Source organism: Convolutriloba macropyga, chromosome 7, assembly GCF_964194025.1.
Source record: "Convolutriloba macropyga chromosome 7, txConMacr16.3, whole genome shotgun sequence".
Taxonomy (NCBI): Eukaryota; Metazoa; Xenacoelomorpha; order Acoela; family Convolutidae; genus Convolutriloba; species Convolutriloba macropyga.
Window position 1 is genome coordinate 67,051,227 of NC_134474.1, and position 17,981 is coordinate 67,069,207.

At 33.7% G+C, this 17,981-nt stretch overlaps 1 protein-coding gene across 2 annotated transcripts in view; it reads right to left on the minus strand.

Moving 5' to 3' along the window:
* The window catches only part of LOC142343272 (uncharacterized), a 31,121-nt gene extending 14,627 nt beyond the window's left edge, over positions 1 to 16,494 (minus strand). The window contains exons 1-4 of one of the 2 annotated variants that reach the window (XM_075395062.1): positions 16,301 to 16,494; positions 3,960 to 4,114; positions 3,435 to 3,554; positions 2,789 to 2,882 (exon numbers count right to left, since the gene is read on the minus strand). In XM_075395062.1, the coding sequence (XP_075251177.1) occupies positions 2,789 to 2,882; positions 3,435 to 3,554; positions 3,960 to 4,114; positions 16,301 to 16,451 (520 nt within the window). In that variant the 5' untranslated portion in view covers positions 16,452 to 16,494. Of the gene's footprint in view, positions 1 to 2,788; positions 2,883 to 3,434; positions 3,555 to 3,959; positions 4,115 to 7,407; positions 7,874 to 16,300 lie in introns of those variants that run through there. The other variant, XM_075395061.1, reaches the window with a different exon arrangement.
* Between the last annotated feature and the right edge of the window lie 1,487 nt (positions 16,495 to 17,981).

Here is a 17,981-nt window from a genome sequence, read left to right on the forward strand (position 1 = left end):
TGGATTCTTACTTGCTCGCACATCTAAAGGTATGTTTGTTGTTTTGTTTTTGTATCTGATATATATTCCGTTACATATTTGATCGTCGTGGCTCCCTGAGTGGAAACAAATATCTTTCCACTTCCTTGAAAAGCAGAAGCACCACAGAAGAGAATATAAATGTGCAGGATAGGATTTTTGTGTTCTAAACGGCTTTAGACATCCTTATTTGTTTTCAGATGTTGAGTCTGTTATTTTGCTCTCATAATTTTAGCTTCAAATTTTTTTGCCATGGTTTATGTTTTTTTAAAAAATGTCTGATTTCTCGGGAGTCGATTTTTGTCCAATCATCTAGAAACATTAGAAACATTTGAACTTCAAATGTCTCATTTTTCGTTGGACTACATTTTTGATCTAAGAAAAAAGTAGGACTAAGGAAGTTGTTGACGAAGATAAAACTTCCTACAAATTAATGCATAGTTTCAATATGGATATGTACAACAATTTTTTTTTCCAAACTTCCACTAATACGATTGTGTTGCACATTGTAACCTCTGTCTCATAAAAACCTATCAAGACTTGTTTCCTCCGATCAGTACAATTATGCGACCATGAATTTTACAAACTGTACATTAGTGGGCCGGCCCCACTGATCGATAATGGTTTTCTGTTGAAAGAAAAAGTAGAAAACCTAAGATCTCCTAAGTTCAGAAATCGTTGTTTGTATACGAACGTTAGTATGTTCCGTTTCAATGAGAGAAAAGCTACCAAAACTCAACGTTTTTTTCCGTTATCGCCAGTTTGTTCGGTTTTTAACCGTAAGTTATCGTCGGTAAGGTCGATCTCAAACCACAAGACACCATGAGAAAACGATTCGTGTACTTGATTTCTCATGAACATGTCAAGTCTCTATGATTGTGATTTAATGAACTGAACGCGCATCAACGTTCAACAATTCGTCTGTTAAATTTTAAACTTGAAAAACGAACGAAAAATTCATTCTTGTTCCACTAGTTTTATAAACGAGCTTAAGAAGAAATTCAATCAATTTTAATGAAAAAAATGTTACCAATATGTACGTTTGCCCCTAGGATTAGAAAGTAGTCAAAACATTTGACCACAAAATAAAAACCCAAATATTGTACGAAAAACACTGATGATTTCCTTCATGTAAAACCGAACATATCGTTCAGATCTAAGAAACCGCAAATACTGAATTAAAGAGAACAAAGATACCGACGATTTCTTACGTTTGGAACATAACATACAAAATCTAAGACAGAAGGAATCTACCCGACCGAAAATACGGACGATTTCGTACGTTTAAAACCAAACAAAACAATTCTGAGAAACCAAACATACTGAAACCAAGCTATTGAATATACCGATCATTTCTTACGTTTGGATCAAAACATACAGAAGAAAAAAATCATACCGGCAATTTCTAACGTGAAAAAAACGAACATTTCTTGCGTCGTTTTTGTCCGGCGTTTTTGGACTAGGGTTGGGTTACTGCGTTAAACCTTGAAGGATAGTGAGGGAAGTGCTTGAACAATATTTATGGCGTAAGATTGAACTACGTGCCAGCCAGAAAAGTTCAAATAATCTAATAGAGTGTTGTTTTAATTTTGGTCAAACAATAAAAGTTACACTTTACCAGGGTCGAAATGATAACGCAATTCACCGCAAAAGAGATAGATTGGAAATGCATATAGTGAAATTTTGGACGTGAAGGTTGTGAATTATTTTTTGTTTCACCCCTAATTTTGTAACGTGGACGTAATGTATAAAAATCTATTCAACAAATGGTATACAAGAGAGGGGATTGGGTGATAGAAAATTGACATATTTTTGTCTCTTTGGTTCGTTGGAATACATTTACATTATGCATTAAAAAAAAATTATGTGCAGTGTTGATTTTAACGGTCAACAATGTTTTATTTCTGAAAGATTACATAACTATTGCTTAACTTTCGGCCTACTTTTACTTCGGCTTAATTTGCGTTCACCTGAAAATCCGACATCTCGTAGCATAACAATTTGACAAACATTGACAGAACAAAGCGGTTTAGTCATTTTTTCTGTTTATGCGGAGAAAGTAAGATTGAAATTTCTCTTAAAACTTCTAAATTTCATACCTTTTATCACGCCTCAGCTCAATTCATGCTTATGAAGCACGAACCATGCTTTAAAAGCAGAAATCATGCTGTATGTAGCTTTTTGGTACCATAGTGCATATCCATATTTTCGTTATAGTTGATGTTTACTTTCAGTGTTTTACCAGAGTCGGTTAGTCTCTCATAGGTAAGTAAGTCTCCCAAAAATAAGTAGCTTTCTCTATAGAACCCTTACGGCTGTATACAGAGCCATTATCGGGTCTGCCTTAGCTGGTATATGAGAGAGGGGGATTGGGTGAAAGAAAATGGAGCGAGGAAGGGCTGGGGATCAATTCAGAGAAATTGATTTTTTGCTGCAATACGCTTCTGCTGCGCGGCTTATTTCACTATGAATCAGTACATGCAGTAACGTATATATATAGTTTGCTTCAGAAATGTAATTTTTTAGTATATCGTTTCTACCTTATTCATAATGAATTCAGTCACCAAAATTGTAGTGACATTAGCACAAGTTACTGGAACTATGACGCCAGAGATTGCACGAGTAAATTTACTCGATTTTGCGCATATTTTTCTGAACCATTGTTTTGAGATTAGGGTTATTGAATTTTGCCTTTTCGGACATCGCCACGCAATGATATTATTTGATGAAAAAGAGATAGCTAAATGATCGGAGGGGGTACTATACTAACTTAGTTTCTGGATGGCTTCTCGGATGTTCTGTCCAGACTTGGCAGATGTTTCGAGGTACTCTATGCCCTCGTTGCTAGCTAGCCTCATCCCGTCCTGTACAACACAACAAAAAAATAAAAACAACAAAAAAAACATTGTAAACAGGTTTAGTATAATTATTCGGATCTATTCTGTTCCCCCTCCCCCCAATGTTTTTTATGACCCCCAATTACAAATTATGTGTTGTTATATAGCACGTTAACATGTAAGAAAATAGCACGTGCGCCTGGAGGTAATTAAAAATTTATGCTCACTAAGTTGGGGGGGGGGGCGAAACAGAATAGATCCAATTATTCCCTATTGGGAGAACTGCTATAGAAAACTTGGTTGATTTTGAGCCCCCCCCCCCCCTCCACCCCCCTCCCGCAATACGTTATAAACTCACCAATAACAGTACACATGACAATACATACTAAATCAGTATGCAAAAATATGTGCGCTTGGGGCGCAAATTACCGCTTAAAACTGAAAATCTGACAAAATTTTTGAGCTCCTTGCAGTGATAAATGTTCATTCGTTCACCGCCAGCCAGGGCAAATTTACATTATTTTCTGACTAATCCTTGGTGTAGATAGAGTTTGATTCGATTGAGGTGAATTTCTGTACCTGAGTGGGGACAGTCCTCATGTGGGATAAATCGCTCTTATTGGCTATTAGGAGAACCTCCGCCTCCTCTGATTGGTTCCTCAACAACTGCAGGTACGACTTGGCCGCCTCAAAAGACTCCTAAACAGTCAGAAAAGGTCTTTAAAGTACTTAGGAGTACATATTGATGAAAAACTTAATTTTAATTGGCGTATCCTCAAATTATGTTCGAAACTGTCCAAATTTTCTGGTTTGTTTTATAAGTTGAGATCAATTTTAACAACTGGACAGCTTCTTGTAACCTATAAAGTTTAGTCTTCTACGTTTAATACTTTCGCAATTTCCGAATTACTGATCATTTCATGCCAAGAATATTTCAAAAAATTTGTCTAGATTGCAAGGTTGCATATCTATGTCCGTTTTAAGATGATCTGATCGGAATTCGATTCAGTTTGGAACCTGAGCCTGTGTTGTAATATTGTTTCTTGCCGTTGTGAGGGTAATGGAATAATGGAAATTAAGTTGAATGAATGTATGTCTACTTACCCTGCTAGTCATGTCATACACAATAAGTGCCCCTTGACACCCCTTGTAGTACATAGGGAGTAGACTTCTGAATCTCTCCTGCCCAGCTGTGTCCCAAATTTTCAGTTTCACCCAATTTTCCCCTCCCACTTTCAACTTCTGCAGATGGAATGTCGCTGCAAAACGCAATACAAAAACATTACGGATGATCTATTCTGTTTCTCCCCCTCTCCCCCTTTTTAGTGGGAATATATGTTTCATCTCCCCCAGGTGCACGTGCATTATTTTACATAGTAACGTACTATGTAACAACACATAATTTATAACTTGGGGTCATAAAAAACGCTTAAAGAATAGATCCAACAGTACTAACAACATTTTCTTTTCCCAATGGTAGCGTTGTTTCCCTAGCTGAGAGGTCGACTTATGGAAAGACGGCGGTTGACCAATTTTAGGCATGAAAAGACTTTGTGTCGACTTTAATGGTCGGAGTTGAACATATTTCGACCGATATTGGCTTTTCCCGGTTATGCAATAATTATATAATACTAAATTTTTTCAATTGGATATCTAGCAGTCAACTTATTTACTGCAAATAAAATTATGCATAAATTTATGTATTTGGAGAAAATCAAAAAGGTGAACAGACCTGTCAAAGCGATTATCCTGAATGACAAATCTCGCGTGAAATAGCGCAATTTTTTCTCGCCTGATCAGTTTCGGGAAAAATTGAAATACAATAATTTGGCATTTCACTTGATGTCATTATATCTTAATATCAGTGGTTGCTCGTCATGAGATTTTATGTGATTTAGATGAGACCTCATACATAGGTTACGTGACTCATACATAGGTCATTGGGAAAATCTGGCAATCGTTAAAAACAGCGTTGCTGTTTGAGATGTATGTCAGAAATTTGAAGTGACTTTAGCTGAGTCACATAAACTTTCTTGAAACACAAACTTTCCATTTTGATATCTGGTATAGTATATAAAAATTTAGCTTTGTAGAAGCTGGCAACGTGAAGATCAGGCATTTTAAAATTTGGGATCTATTCTGTTCCCCCCCAGTGTTTTTTATGACCCCCAGTTGCAAATTTTATGTTGTTATATAGCACGTTTCTATGTAAGAAAATAGCACGTGCGCCTGGGGGTCATAAAAAATTTATGCTCACTAAGCTATGCGAAACAGAATAGATCCAAAATTTGCACGTGCGTGTTTCAACCTTGAAGAAAAAAGCGAGCAATACACGTTCTAAAATCGCTAAAATCTGCAACTGTACATGGGGAAATCTGACACTCTAGAGCCAGAGCACTTCAAAGTTTTCGAACGCGTGTTTGAAAGGTTGCAAGATAAAAAAAGTTGATTTGTACGCTAACACTTTCGCGTGCGTATCACATTAATTTTTTCGTGCAAACGGCAGCATGACCAATAAAAATGGTACCCGTTAGGTTTTCAGTTAACAATTGATAGATGAAGACACAAAAAAAGCTAAATGCACTGATGTTTGAACTTTAAATTTACGCCAAAAAACTTCTGGAAAATGAGTAACTATTATCAGAAAGTCCGAAGATGCTCGAAATTTCAGGTGTCGAATTTAGGCATGGATTAAATTTTTTCAAAAACTGTGCCAAAATACTGCGATAAAGGTTATAAACGGTTATAATAAAGGTAACAAGTTTTTTGATTTTTTTGAGTTTTTTTCTGAATTGTTAAGAAATCTGTTATTTTTTTGCGAACAATGTTCCAATCAAGGTTCTGCATTTTGTATTTCAAACTGAAGATTGATTAGTATTGCACTCAATAGGCACATTGGAAAAAACTTAGATGAATTTTTTTACATCGAATATTGCAGAGTGCTTCTCAGGCATTGAGGTTGGAAAGCCGCAAATTCTATATGTATTCCTAAGTTTTTAAATAAAACATTATTTAAATAATATGGGTTTCAAAAAAACTTTTTTTGAATTTAAAATTAAATCTGATTTCTATTAGAAAGATTCAATAGTTTTGTTGATGCATTACGTAACGTTAACAAGTTCTGATTCGCCAAATCTAGGTATATTTTAACTTACTTACGGAAATGTTTTTTCTTTAAATTACCTTTCATCCGCTTTTGTCACCATATCCTCCGATTAAAATTTTTTGTCAACATTGAACAATAATAGCTCAGGGATAGTATGGTAATGATTTTTTTTCAAAACCTCAGCGGTGCCTTGCTGGTTAGTGATTTTTAAGGCGTTGATTGAAAACAGTGTGGCAGCTAAAAAATTTCAATCAAAATCAGCTGCCACAAATCCATCCAGTCGCAGAGGTTCTTAAATTTTGTGTTGTATTTTGGCTCTGAAGTAGAATTTTCCCAAACTTTTTTTCACGCGGTTGACACAGCAACAACAGTGGCAAGAAATGAACAGCGGATCCTCATGCTCTAAGGATTGTCACTTCGCTTTTTCAGAGTTTTGTAGCTTTCAGTCGAGGTTCACTCATTGTTTAATCAATCAGCGTGCGTTTTTCATAGATAAAAACTTATTGTTATTGCATGCTGATTAAAATGAGTTAACCTGATAAATTATTCATAAGTCAAAGAACTCAAGAACGCTACTTGAATATACAAATTTACTTTGCAACTCAATTGGATATTTTCTCCTGGCTGTATAATATCTATGCACATCTTTTCTTCACATTTTTGAGCAAAAAAAAACAACGTAAGTTGCTACCATTCTTCGGCCCGGCGAATGTCTGCTTTTTAAAAATGATTTCAAAAAAATAAGTTTTTTTCGAACCTTTTTTTTGGTATTTCGTTTTTTTTTTGCTATACGGTAAAGCACGCTCTGGCGGGTTGAGAAGAGCGTGCTTAATCATATGGAATAGATATTATTTTCGCTTACACACATACACGTGCTTAGAAAATGTGTATAACTTGTCCTTTTTAAATAAACATCCAAAGTTTATTGAAAGTTGCATCGTCAAGTTAACTCGTTGTTGTCTAATTTGGCTATTGTTTTTCAGCGTTATCTTTATTCTCACATTTATGTACTGAAAAAGGGCACTGAAACTTGAAAATAGTCTGAAACAAAGATCTTAATTTAAAAATGTTTACCTTTTTTTCTTTCTAAGTGCACACGCCTGCGTTTTAAGGCTCAGACTTTTTGCTTTTTTATTGTTGCTTTTAGAGCGTTTAAAGTGACATTTTTAAAACCAACCTAAGCTGAGAGTTCAGACCCAAATCAATTATGCCCAGACGGCCCCCCGATGGGTAAGCACTTATGTCCAGATCTTTCATTTTGTCGACTTTCGGGCGTTCATCTTCAGGCTTTCATGAATCTTTCTTGGTATCTAGACTATGCAACTTTGAACGGTGCGCTCGTGCGATCATTATTGGTCTGGACATAACATACATGATTTGGGTCTGCGTCTTGAGCCTTGGGAACTTCCCTACAAAAATAACATTTGTAAAACTTGTGAGACTAACCCCCGACAGTACTGGCCAAGTCATTGCTAAACTCTCCTTTGATGAAGTAGTGACAGATTGAACTTTTACCCACACTGGAGGCACCCAAAAACACTATCTTGTAACTGGGCGAAACCTTCTCGGCCCCTCCCCCACCTCTTCGGGAATCCATTAATAAAAAAAACACAAAAGACCGAGTTAATAGTAAATTAGATAAAGATATACAGAAAAATTGGTTATTGATAAATCACTATTAGTTATAGATTTCGATAACTCATGAAATAATTATTCAAGGTTAAAATATTGATATTATTTCAGGCACTTTTGATCAATCGAAAGTCTAGTTTTGTATTCAATATTGTTCATAGTTAAGCTTCATGTTATAAAACTGCTTGAAATTTTGATCGTATTGGTTATATAGTTATTAAATCCTTATAGATCTGGTTCAAAAGTTATTTGTATCTTCAATTTAACATTTCAACCAGAATCTGCATTCCTTTCGGGTTGGCGAAAACTTTGGTAATAAATAAATAAAATCTGTTGATGTGACAAACAAAGTGCTTTAAACTATTGAGATGTCTACATTGGGTGGTCATGGGTTGGGTTGGGTTGGATCATGACAAACAAAATAAAACTAAGATGAGAGAGAGAGAGAGAGAGTAATAAATCTAGATTCTTGAATTTCAAAACAAGCTGATTGACAAAAGTGATTGCTGATCTCATGTGTAGGCTTACAGATCGAAATTGGTTTTTTGATTAGCGCTTTTAACCATATCGGTAGATCTTATTAACTTCTCCCTAATTTATTAATTTCGAGAGTGCCGTCAAAAATGACATTTACAATTACGCCGCAAATAGTGTACTTTTTTCAAATAATAGTAAAGCTGATTTTTTCTCCCAAAACTGTTAAACAAATCATTAATTAACTTTATTGTTTCCAGACCAATTTTTCTCAACATTCATGGCACGTACCATCAGAAATTTATCTTCCCGGGTTCACCAACCATAGTATATCTGTACTGGATTATATCGAAATTCAGTCTGAAAATTCTCGGGTTCATATTATATTCAATTCAGACAATTTTTTCAGACTCAAATTGAGTTTTAATTTTGTTTTTTTTTTGTTATAACCATCGTTATATCCAAGCCGGATTTATTACGATTGTTGAACAACTACTTTGTGGTGCTAAATCACTTCTATCTAATGTTGGAAAAATCCGTGTTCCAGTTCCAATTTTGCGGGTCGAAAGACTCTAGTCCTATTCCGAAATTAAAATTAGGTTCAAAAAGAACAGTTAAATTAGCTTCGCTACAACTAGCTTCTAACTGATGAAATGAAGAGCATAAAAATTGAACAGCTATAAGAATGAATTAATAAATGGTCACACGTTGATCAAGAAACTTGAAACAAGACAAATTGTTTATACTACGATCAAAGTATACATAATAAAAAAGAAAATGTTTTATATTTTGAACAAGAGATACCTGTCACGGTAGGTGATAGATTAACATGAACCTAGTGTACAAACATGGAAATGAATTGAAGTTTGAGAATTGGAATTATTTTACAAATGAAATGGCATGTCCGTAAAAAATTGCCCCTCTTTAACAAATTTTAATGTTACAATCAATTTAACAAGGAGGCTCGGTAATGTGCGTTCGCGCATAAAGTTCCAACCCCGCTCACTCGCATTTTTGGCATAAATATCTACCGTATGAGAAACAGATAGAAAATCCCCAAAAATTCAACTAATTCTCAAAAAAAATGTGTGTGAACAAAAAGATCGCCTCCATCGCAAATAACTCATTGGAGAAAAAACGCCGTTAAATTGATGAAATCAGCCATTATTAAATTGATGAAATCAGCCATTATTAAGAAAGCAAGTCAAGACGAACAAAAAAATCAAACAACAATAACAACAAACATTAATTACATCCAAAATTTTACGTCAATTTAAAAAAAAAGAACTTATTAGCAAAGTCAAAATAGCGTCAGATAAAACTGAAACTAAACAAGATAACTTGTAATTCACTAAAAAAGTTATGGGACCACTCCGTAATAAACCTCAGTAACAATTAGACAAAAAGAACAAAAAACAGCAAAGTTAAAACATTGGCTTATATTTTTAAAAACAATTGATTTCTAAGTAATGAAAACCAATAGATAGCAAATGAAGACATCCAACAATTTGTCACATACATCTCTATATGAGAGCATTAAGACCTTTAATTATGTAACTTTTTATGTGGTTACAAAATCAACAAATAGAGACAAAAATTTGAAGAGACAAACAGAAAGAGTTGTCTGTTGTTTGTCTCTAATTTTTGAAGAGACAAAAATTAGAGACAAACAGAACAAAAATTCAATTTAAACTTGCGAGGAAACCATAAAGCAATATTTTGCCCCTCAAAATATGTTCAATTGAGCCTTCCTCGAACGGGGCGGCTCGGTAATGTGCGATGGCACATAAAGTTCCGACCCCACCCATCCACAATTTTGGCATAATTGTCTACCAAATGAGGAACAGATAGAAAAACCCAAAAATTATTTTTTGCGAATCCCAAAAAAGCCCAAGTCTTCAAAAAATCTTGCATGAACGATAAGATAGCCTCCAAAGCAAATAACTCAGTGGAGTAAAAATTGATGCATTAGATTGCTGGAATATGTCAACATTAAGAAAGCGAGTCAAGACGAACAGCAAAATCAAACAACAACAACAACAACCAACATTAATTACATCAAAAAATTTATGTCCCTCTTAAAAACTAAATTTAATAACAAAGTCAACATGCCGTCAGATAAATCTAAAACTAAACAAAAATAACTTATAAATCACCAGCAAACATATGCGATCAGTCCATAAAAGGTTTGCTAACAATTATACAAAAAAGAACAAAAACAGTAAAGTAAAAAAAATTAACTCGTTTTTTGAAACAGTTAACTTCAAAGTAATAAATACGAATAGGAATCAATTATTATTACCACAAATTTACGATTACCACTGCTTCTATAGAAGGGCATTGGGACCTGTCCTTATTCATTTTTTAAAGCGACTAAAAAGAACAACAAAGAACAAACTAAATTTCAATTGAAAATTGCCAGAAAACGCTGTCAAAACCGTCAAGCCAAATTTTGGCACTCAAAATAAATTTGATTGCGCATTTTTCAAACAGCTATAATGTAGTACGTGGCCATTCATTAGTAAGACTAGGTAACAAGTAGACAAAAAAGCGAAGTGCTAAAGTATGTAATACTTTTATTTTTTTTTCGAAACAAAATTACATTCAATGTCATGAAAGGCATTAATTACAAAAAAAGCTATTTAAATAGGGCCGTTTATTCATGAAAAGGAAGCCCTCGAGACCTGTAATTATCCAAAATAATTCTTGCATCTACAAAAAGAACGTCAAATATGACAAAAATCAAATTAATTTACTTTTTTTTTGTGAAAAACCGGTGTCGAAGCCAGTAAGGTCATAACAAATTCTTAAAAAAAGATTTTGGGACACCAATCCCTTTTATTCCCTTGACACCCATAATGTCATATTTGACCTGTAATTAACTAACGAGATTAGGTAACAAAATGAAACATAAAAAGAACAAATTGCGAAGTTAAAATGTTTTTTTTTTAATTTTGGAAAACGATTGTTTTCAAAGTCATGAAAGCCATCAGCTATCTACTTATATCAGAATATCGGTTCTTCTCTTCTTCCAATGAAAAGCCAATGAAAGCTATCACTATACAGGAAATTTCATACGACCGAAACGACAAAGTATAAATGACGGTTAGAGACAAAATTAAAAAATTCAATTGATTTCTTCAAGAAAGAGGGGTCGAGGCCGTTAAAACGATGATGTATATCTTTCAGGATTTTAATATGTTCAATTGTGCCTTTTTCTGAATGCTAATAAGGTGACATGAGAACTGTCATTAATGTGATAATGTGACAAAATTAGAAAACGTAAATAACTGGCAAATATCAAAACAAACAAAAATCTGAAATCTTGTAGTATCAAAGCCAGAAAACAACAACTTCAGGCATAAAACTGCAACCGAGAATAAATGTTAAATCAGTAGAAAGAAGAAGCAGTCTTTCTTTGCTGACACTAAGCTGGAAGTTGAACAAATTATGAAAAAAATAGAGGAAAAGTTAATTAAGCCATTATTTATGGAAAAGTCACTTAATTTTAAAAAAAGAAACGACCATAAACTTTCAATTAAAAAACTAATTGCATTAGCTTTGAGCTGCTTAGCAAGCGAATTGGTTGGACCCATCACTCCTGATTTTTGATTTGACATGTTCTGTTCTTTATTACTAAAAAAAAGTCTTTTTTTTTTTAAAAAAAAAGACCGACTGATTACAAGCCGATGTTTTTCGGATTGTAACAGTCCAAGAATGTCCCAAAACAAACCCTGCTAATACTTATTGTCCGTTAGGAACAATTGATTTTTCGAATGTTGTAGATATAGGTAATTTGTTAGTTGAAAACTCAAAATAAATTCTGCATTTTTGATAATCAACGAGTAAAGTTAGCAAAAAACGGCAAAGTTTTAACTACAGTGCACCCTCAGCGGACTCTGAAGTAGAAATAGCCCTCCTCTGAGTCTACAAAGATTGTATGAGTTTTTTTGGGGATGTACTGTCGGCAAATTTAATCAAAGTGGACTAAAGTAGCTTATTTCGTGCTGTTTTTGATGAAAAAGGCTAAATTTTGAAATGTCTATCCAGATTTTTTGACCAAAAACATTAAATCAAAACAATCAACAATGCTTGTTCGTCTTCAAAAATAAAACCAACGACACTATTCTTAAAAATTATAACTAATTTTAGCAAAATTGACGAAAATTTAGGCAAAAATTCCGGAAAATGTGAATAAAAACAACGTAAATTCACTCTTCTTTTCTCAGAAAGTGGTCATATATATCAGTTAAGATATAGGTAATTGGTTAGTTGAAAACTCAAAATAAATTCTGCATTTGTGATAATCAACGAGTAAAGTTAGCAAAAAACGTCAAAGTTTTAACTACAGTGCACTCTCAGCGGACTCTGAAGTAGAAATAGCCCTCCTCTGAGTATACAAAGATTGCATGAGTGTTGTTTGGGGGTGTACTGTCGGCAAATTGAATCAGAGTGGACTGAAGTAGCTTATTTTGTGCTGTTTTTGATGAAAAAGGCTAAATTTTGAAATGTTTATCCAGATTTTTTGACCAAAAAAAATAAATCAAAACAATCAACAATGCTTGTTCGTCTTCAAAAATAAAACCAACGACACTATTCTTAAAAATTATAACAAATTTTAGCAAAATTGACGAAAATTTAGGCAAAAATTCCGGAAAATGTGAATAAAAACAACGTAAATTCACTCTTCTTTTCTCAGAAGTTTAAACCTCGATAACTCCCTGTAGAAAACGAAAATTAAAAAAATCTTCTTAATTCCATATTCTACGCTGGACGAGCTTTCTAATGATACCAGTTTCAACTCTCTACGATGAATATATCGAGCGGCGAAAATTCACGGAACAAAAAACCCATTTGAGTATATAGTTCCTCCCCCTCAAGAGGGTCGGAACAAATATTGTTAAAATTACCGTCTCGATAAAATTTTTTCAGACAGAATTGCTGAATTGGTGCTGAATAACGCTAATGCAGAGACTTCTGTTGTTTTAAAAATTTTTCTTTGTTTGCTATACAATTTTGGAAATTGGAAAAATAAAAAAATTAAACGAAAAGTCCTAAATTAAACCCAATAACATACGACACAGTTTGTTAGCATCGGTTTTTCCGATCAATTTTTCAAGTCAATCTTGTCGAATTGATACTAGATGAGACACATGGGTTCTGCATAAATGCGTAGAGAGCGGTCAAGTATAAACGAGCTGCAAGTTGACATCATTGAACTCACTCATGGGTTAAATGTAACCCGCATTAAACTTTTCTTAGCTTCAATGTTGTTACAGAAAGTCTCCGCTGAGTCTGTAAAAACCGCAAAACTATATTGACCACAAATGGCTTTAAAAATGTTGCAGAGAATGACAAAGTTTTCAGGAATCTCCTTTGTGTTTTTTTGTGTATAAATAGTCCCATAAAATTGCAACGTAAGCGAATGTTGGAAAAACTCCCGACGTGGGAAAAGTTGGCCTCGGCGTGCTTTATAATTCAACTTTTTGCCTTTGAAACGTTTGTAGCGTTGTAACGTTATAGGAATAACTATAGCCTGTTCATAAACTTGAAATATGCGAACGTTTCAAAAACACTGTCCACTTGTTCATTTGCATGCTCAATTGCATCGTTTGTCGTGTTCGGTCATTTCAGTTTTATGGGCTCTACTATAATTGAACATTCGAGCAACGGCGAAACTGAAGGCTAAGCATGCAATTCAGCAATTTTGACAGTGTTTTTTGAAACGTCGATTACTTCAGCTTTATGGGACTTGCTATCTATTGGTGCATGAGAAGCACAACTCCGCCACAAATTTTTCAGTCATTAAAAATACAACAACAACAAAAGAAGACGCTTGCACTTCACAAGACTTTTCTGTACAAGTTTAAATACCATTCAATGTATGAGTTTGAAATAGCACAGATTGCAGTATTGCAAATGTTTTGTCATGCGACATTATTATGTTATAATGTGTAGTAATGCTCGATATCAAAGATTTTTTTCAACTAAAAAACTAATGCTTTTCTGATTGTGTAAAAACATTAAAATAAACAAGAAAAAAACTGTTTGTTTATCCCAAAAACCAAACAAAAAGCGTCCTGAAGCAAAAGATAGCTAAGCTTCTTCGATCAGTCAGCTGCGTTTGTGAACTACGAATGTAAATTTTTATTGCGTGAGGTAACACTAGCAAAAAAGTTTTCTAAAGTCGTAAAAAAGTGTGAATAAAATAGACCTTTCTTCATTTAATAAATTTCATAAATTTCACTTGTTAAATGCAGAAAAATCTTTTTTATTCTAAAACCATAAACATGTTTTTGACTTTTAAAAAAATTTTGTTAGTGTTATGACACCCAGCTCAATGAAGCTTTATATATTTTTACTTACTGTTTACGTACATTGAGCGGTTACAATTTAATTTAAAAAATCTTTTTAATCCCATATTCTACGCTGGACAAGCTTTCTAATGATACCAGTCTCAACTCTCTACGATGAATATATCGAGCGGCGAAAATTCACGGAACAAAAAAACCCATTTGAGTATTTAGTTCCTCCCCCTCAAGAGGGTTGGAACAAATATTGTTAAAATTACCGTTCCGATAAAACTTTTTCAGACAGAATTGCTGAATTGGTGTTGAATAACGCTAATGCACAAACTTCTGTTGTTTTAAAAAATTTTTCTTTGTTTGCTATACATTTTTGGAAATTGGAAAAATAAAAAAATTAAACGAAAAGTCCTAAATTGAACCCAATAACATACGACACAGTTTGTTAGCATCGGTTTTTCCGATCAATTTTTCAAGTCAATCTTGTCGAATTGATTCTAGATGAGACACATGGGTTCTGCATAAATGCGTAGAGAGCGGTCAAGTATAAAAGAGCTGCAAGTTGACATCATTGAACTCACTCATGGGTTAAGTGTAACCCGCATTAAACTTTTCTTAGCTTCAATGTTGTAACAGAAAATCTCCGCTGAGTCTGTAAAAACCGCAAAACTATATTGACCACAAATGGCTTTAAAAATGTTGCAGAGAATGACAAGGTTTTCAGAAATCTCCTTTGTGTTTTTTTGTGTATAGATAGTCCCATAAAATTGCAACGTAAGCGAATGTTGGAAAAACTCCCGACGTGGGAAAAGTTGGCCTCGGCGTGCTTTATAATTCAACTTTTTGCCTTTGAAACGTTTGTAGCGTTGTAACGTTATAGGAATAACTATAGCCTCTTCATAAACTTGAAATATGCGAACGTTTCAAAAACACTGTCCACTTGTTCATTTGCATGCTCAATTGCATCGTTTGTCGTGTTCGGTCATTTCAGTTTTATGGGCTCTACTATAATTGAACATTCGAGCAACGGCGAAACTGAAGGCTAAGCATGCAATTCAGCAATTTTGACAGTGTTTTTGAAACGTCGCTTACTTCAGCTTTATGGGACTTGCTATCTATTGGTGCATGAAAAGCACAACTCCGCCACAAAATTTTCAGTCATTAAAAATACAACAACAACAAAAGAAGACGCTTGCACTTCACAAGACTTTTCTGTACAAGTTTAAATACCATTCAACGTATGAGTTTGAAATAGCACAGATTGCAGTATTGCGAATGTTTTGTCATGCGACATTATTATGTTATAATGTGTAGTAATGCTCAATATCAAAGATTTTCTTCAACTAAAAAACTAATGCTTTTCTGATTGTGTAAAAACATTAAAATAAACAAGAAAGAAACTATTTGTTTATCCCAAAAACCAAACAAAAAGCGTCCTGAAGCAAAAGATAGCTAAGCTTCTTCGATCAGTCAGCTGCGTTTGTGAACTACGAATGTAAATTTTTATTGGGTGAGGTAACACTAGCAAAAAAGTTTTCTAAAGTCGTAAAAAAATGTGAATAAAATAGACCTTTCTTCATTCAATAAATTTCATAAATTTCACTTGTTAAATGCAGAAAAATCCTTTTTATTCTAAAACCATAAACATGTTTTCGACTTTAAAAAAAATTTTTTTAGTGTTATGACACCCAGCTCAATGAAGCTTCATATATTGTTACTTACTGTTTACGTACATTGAGCGGTTAAAATTTAATTTTCACTAAATTCACCGCAATTTTTTTTTTACAAAAGTTAGCTCCGTAAACCGGCTTCGAGCCAATGGCCTCTTCTGTAGATCGAGATCTTCTCCCACCACACCATTTTTTTTCATTTATTTTGTATTTAAAGTTATATTATTTTGTAAGAATAGATTTAGATATTGGTGAAACCCCCAACAGTACTGGCCAAGTCATTGCTAAACTCTCCTTTGATGAAGTAGTGACAGATTGATATTTTACCCACACTAGAGGCACCCAAAAACACTATCTTGTAACTGGGCGAAACCTGCTCGGCCCCTCCCCCACCTCTTCTGGAATCCATTAATAATAAAAAACACAAAAGACCGAGTTAATGATAAATTAGATAAAGATATACAGAAAAATTGGTTATCGATAAATCACTATTAGTTATAGATTTCGATAACTCATGAAATAAACATTCAAGGTTAAAATATTGATATTATTTCAGGCACTTTTGATCAATTGAAAGTCTAGTTTTGTATTCAATATTGTTCATAGTTAAGCTGTATGTTATAAAACTGCCTGAAATTTTGATCGTATTGGTTATATAGTTATTAAAACCTTATAGATCTGGTACAAAATTTGTTTTGTATCTTTTGGCTAACATTTCAATCAGAATCTACATTCTTTTCGGGTTAGTGAAAACTTTGGTAATAAATAAATAAAGATTGTTGATGTGACAAACAAAGTGCTTTAAACTTTTGAGATGTCTACATTGGGTGGTCATGGGTTGGGTTGGGTTGGATCATGACAAAAAAAATAAAACAAATATGAGAGAGAGTAATAAATCTAGATTCTTGAATTTCAAAACAAGCTGATTGACAAAGTGATTACTGATCTCATGTGTAGGCTTACATATCGAATTTGGTGTTTTGATGTATGGCGCTTTTAACCATATCGGTAGATCTTATTAACTTCTCCCTAATTTATTAATTTCGAGAGTGCTGTCAAAAATGACATTTACAATTACGCCGCAAATAGTGCAATTTTTTCAAATAATAGTAAAGCTGATTTTTTCTCACAAAACTGTTAAACAAATCATTAATTAAATTTATTGTTTCCAGACCTATTTTTCATGGCACGTACTCTCAGGAATTTTGTCTTCTACTTTGTGGTGCTAAATCGCTTCTATCCAATGATCCAATGTTGAAAAAATCCGTGTTCCAGTTCCAATTTTGCGGTTCGAAAGAATCTATCCAGTCCTATTCCGAAATTAAAATTAGGTTCAAAAAGAAAAGTTAAATTAGCTTCGCTACAACTAGCTTCTAACTGATGAAATGAAGAGCATAATAATTGAACAGCTATAAGAATGAATTAATAAATGGTCACACGTTGATCAGGAAACTTGAAACAAGACATAAATTGTTTATACTACGATCAAAGTATACATAATAAAAAAGAAAATGTTTTATATTTTGAACAAGAGATACCTGTCACGGTAGGTGATAGATTAACATGAACCTAATGTACAAACATGGAAATGAATTGAAGTTTGAGAATTGGAATTATTTTACAAATGAAATGGCATGTCCGTAAAAAATTTCCCCCTCTTTAACAAATTTTAATGTTACAATCAATTTAACAAGGAGGCTCGGTAATGTGCGTTCGCGCATAAAATTCCAACCCCGCTCACTCGCATTTTTGGCATAAATATCTACCGTATGAGAAACAGATAGAAAATCCCCAAATATTCAACTAATTCTCAAAAAAAATGTGTATGAACAAAAAGATCGCCTCCATCGCAAATAACTCATTGGAGAAAAAACGCCGTTAAATTGATGAAATCAGCCATTATTAAATTGATGAAATCAGCCATTATTAAGAAAGCAAA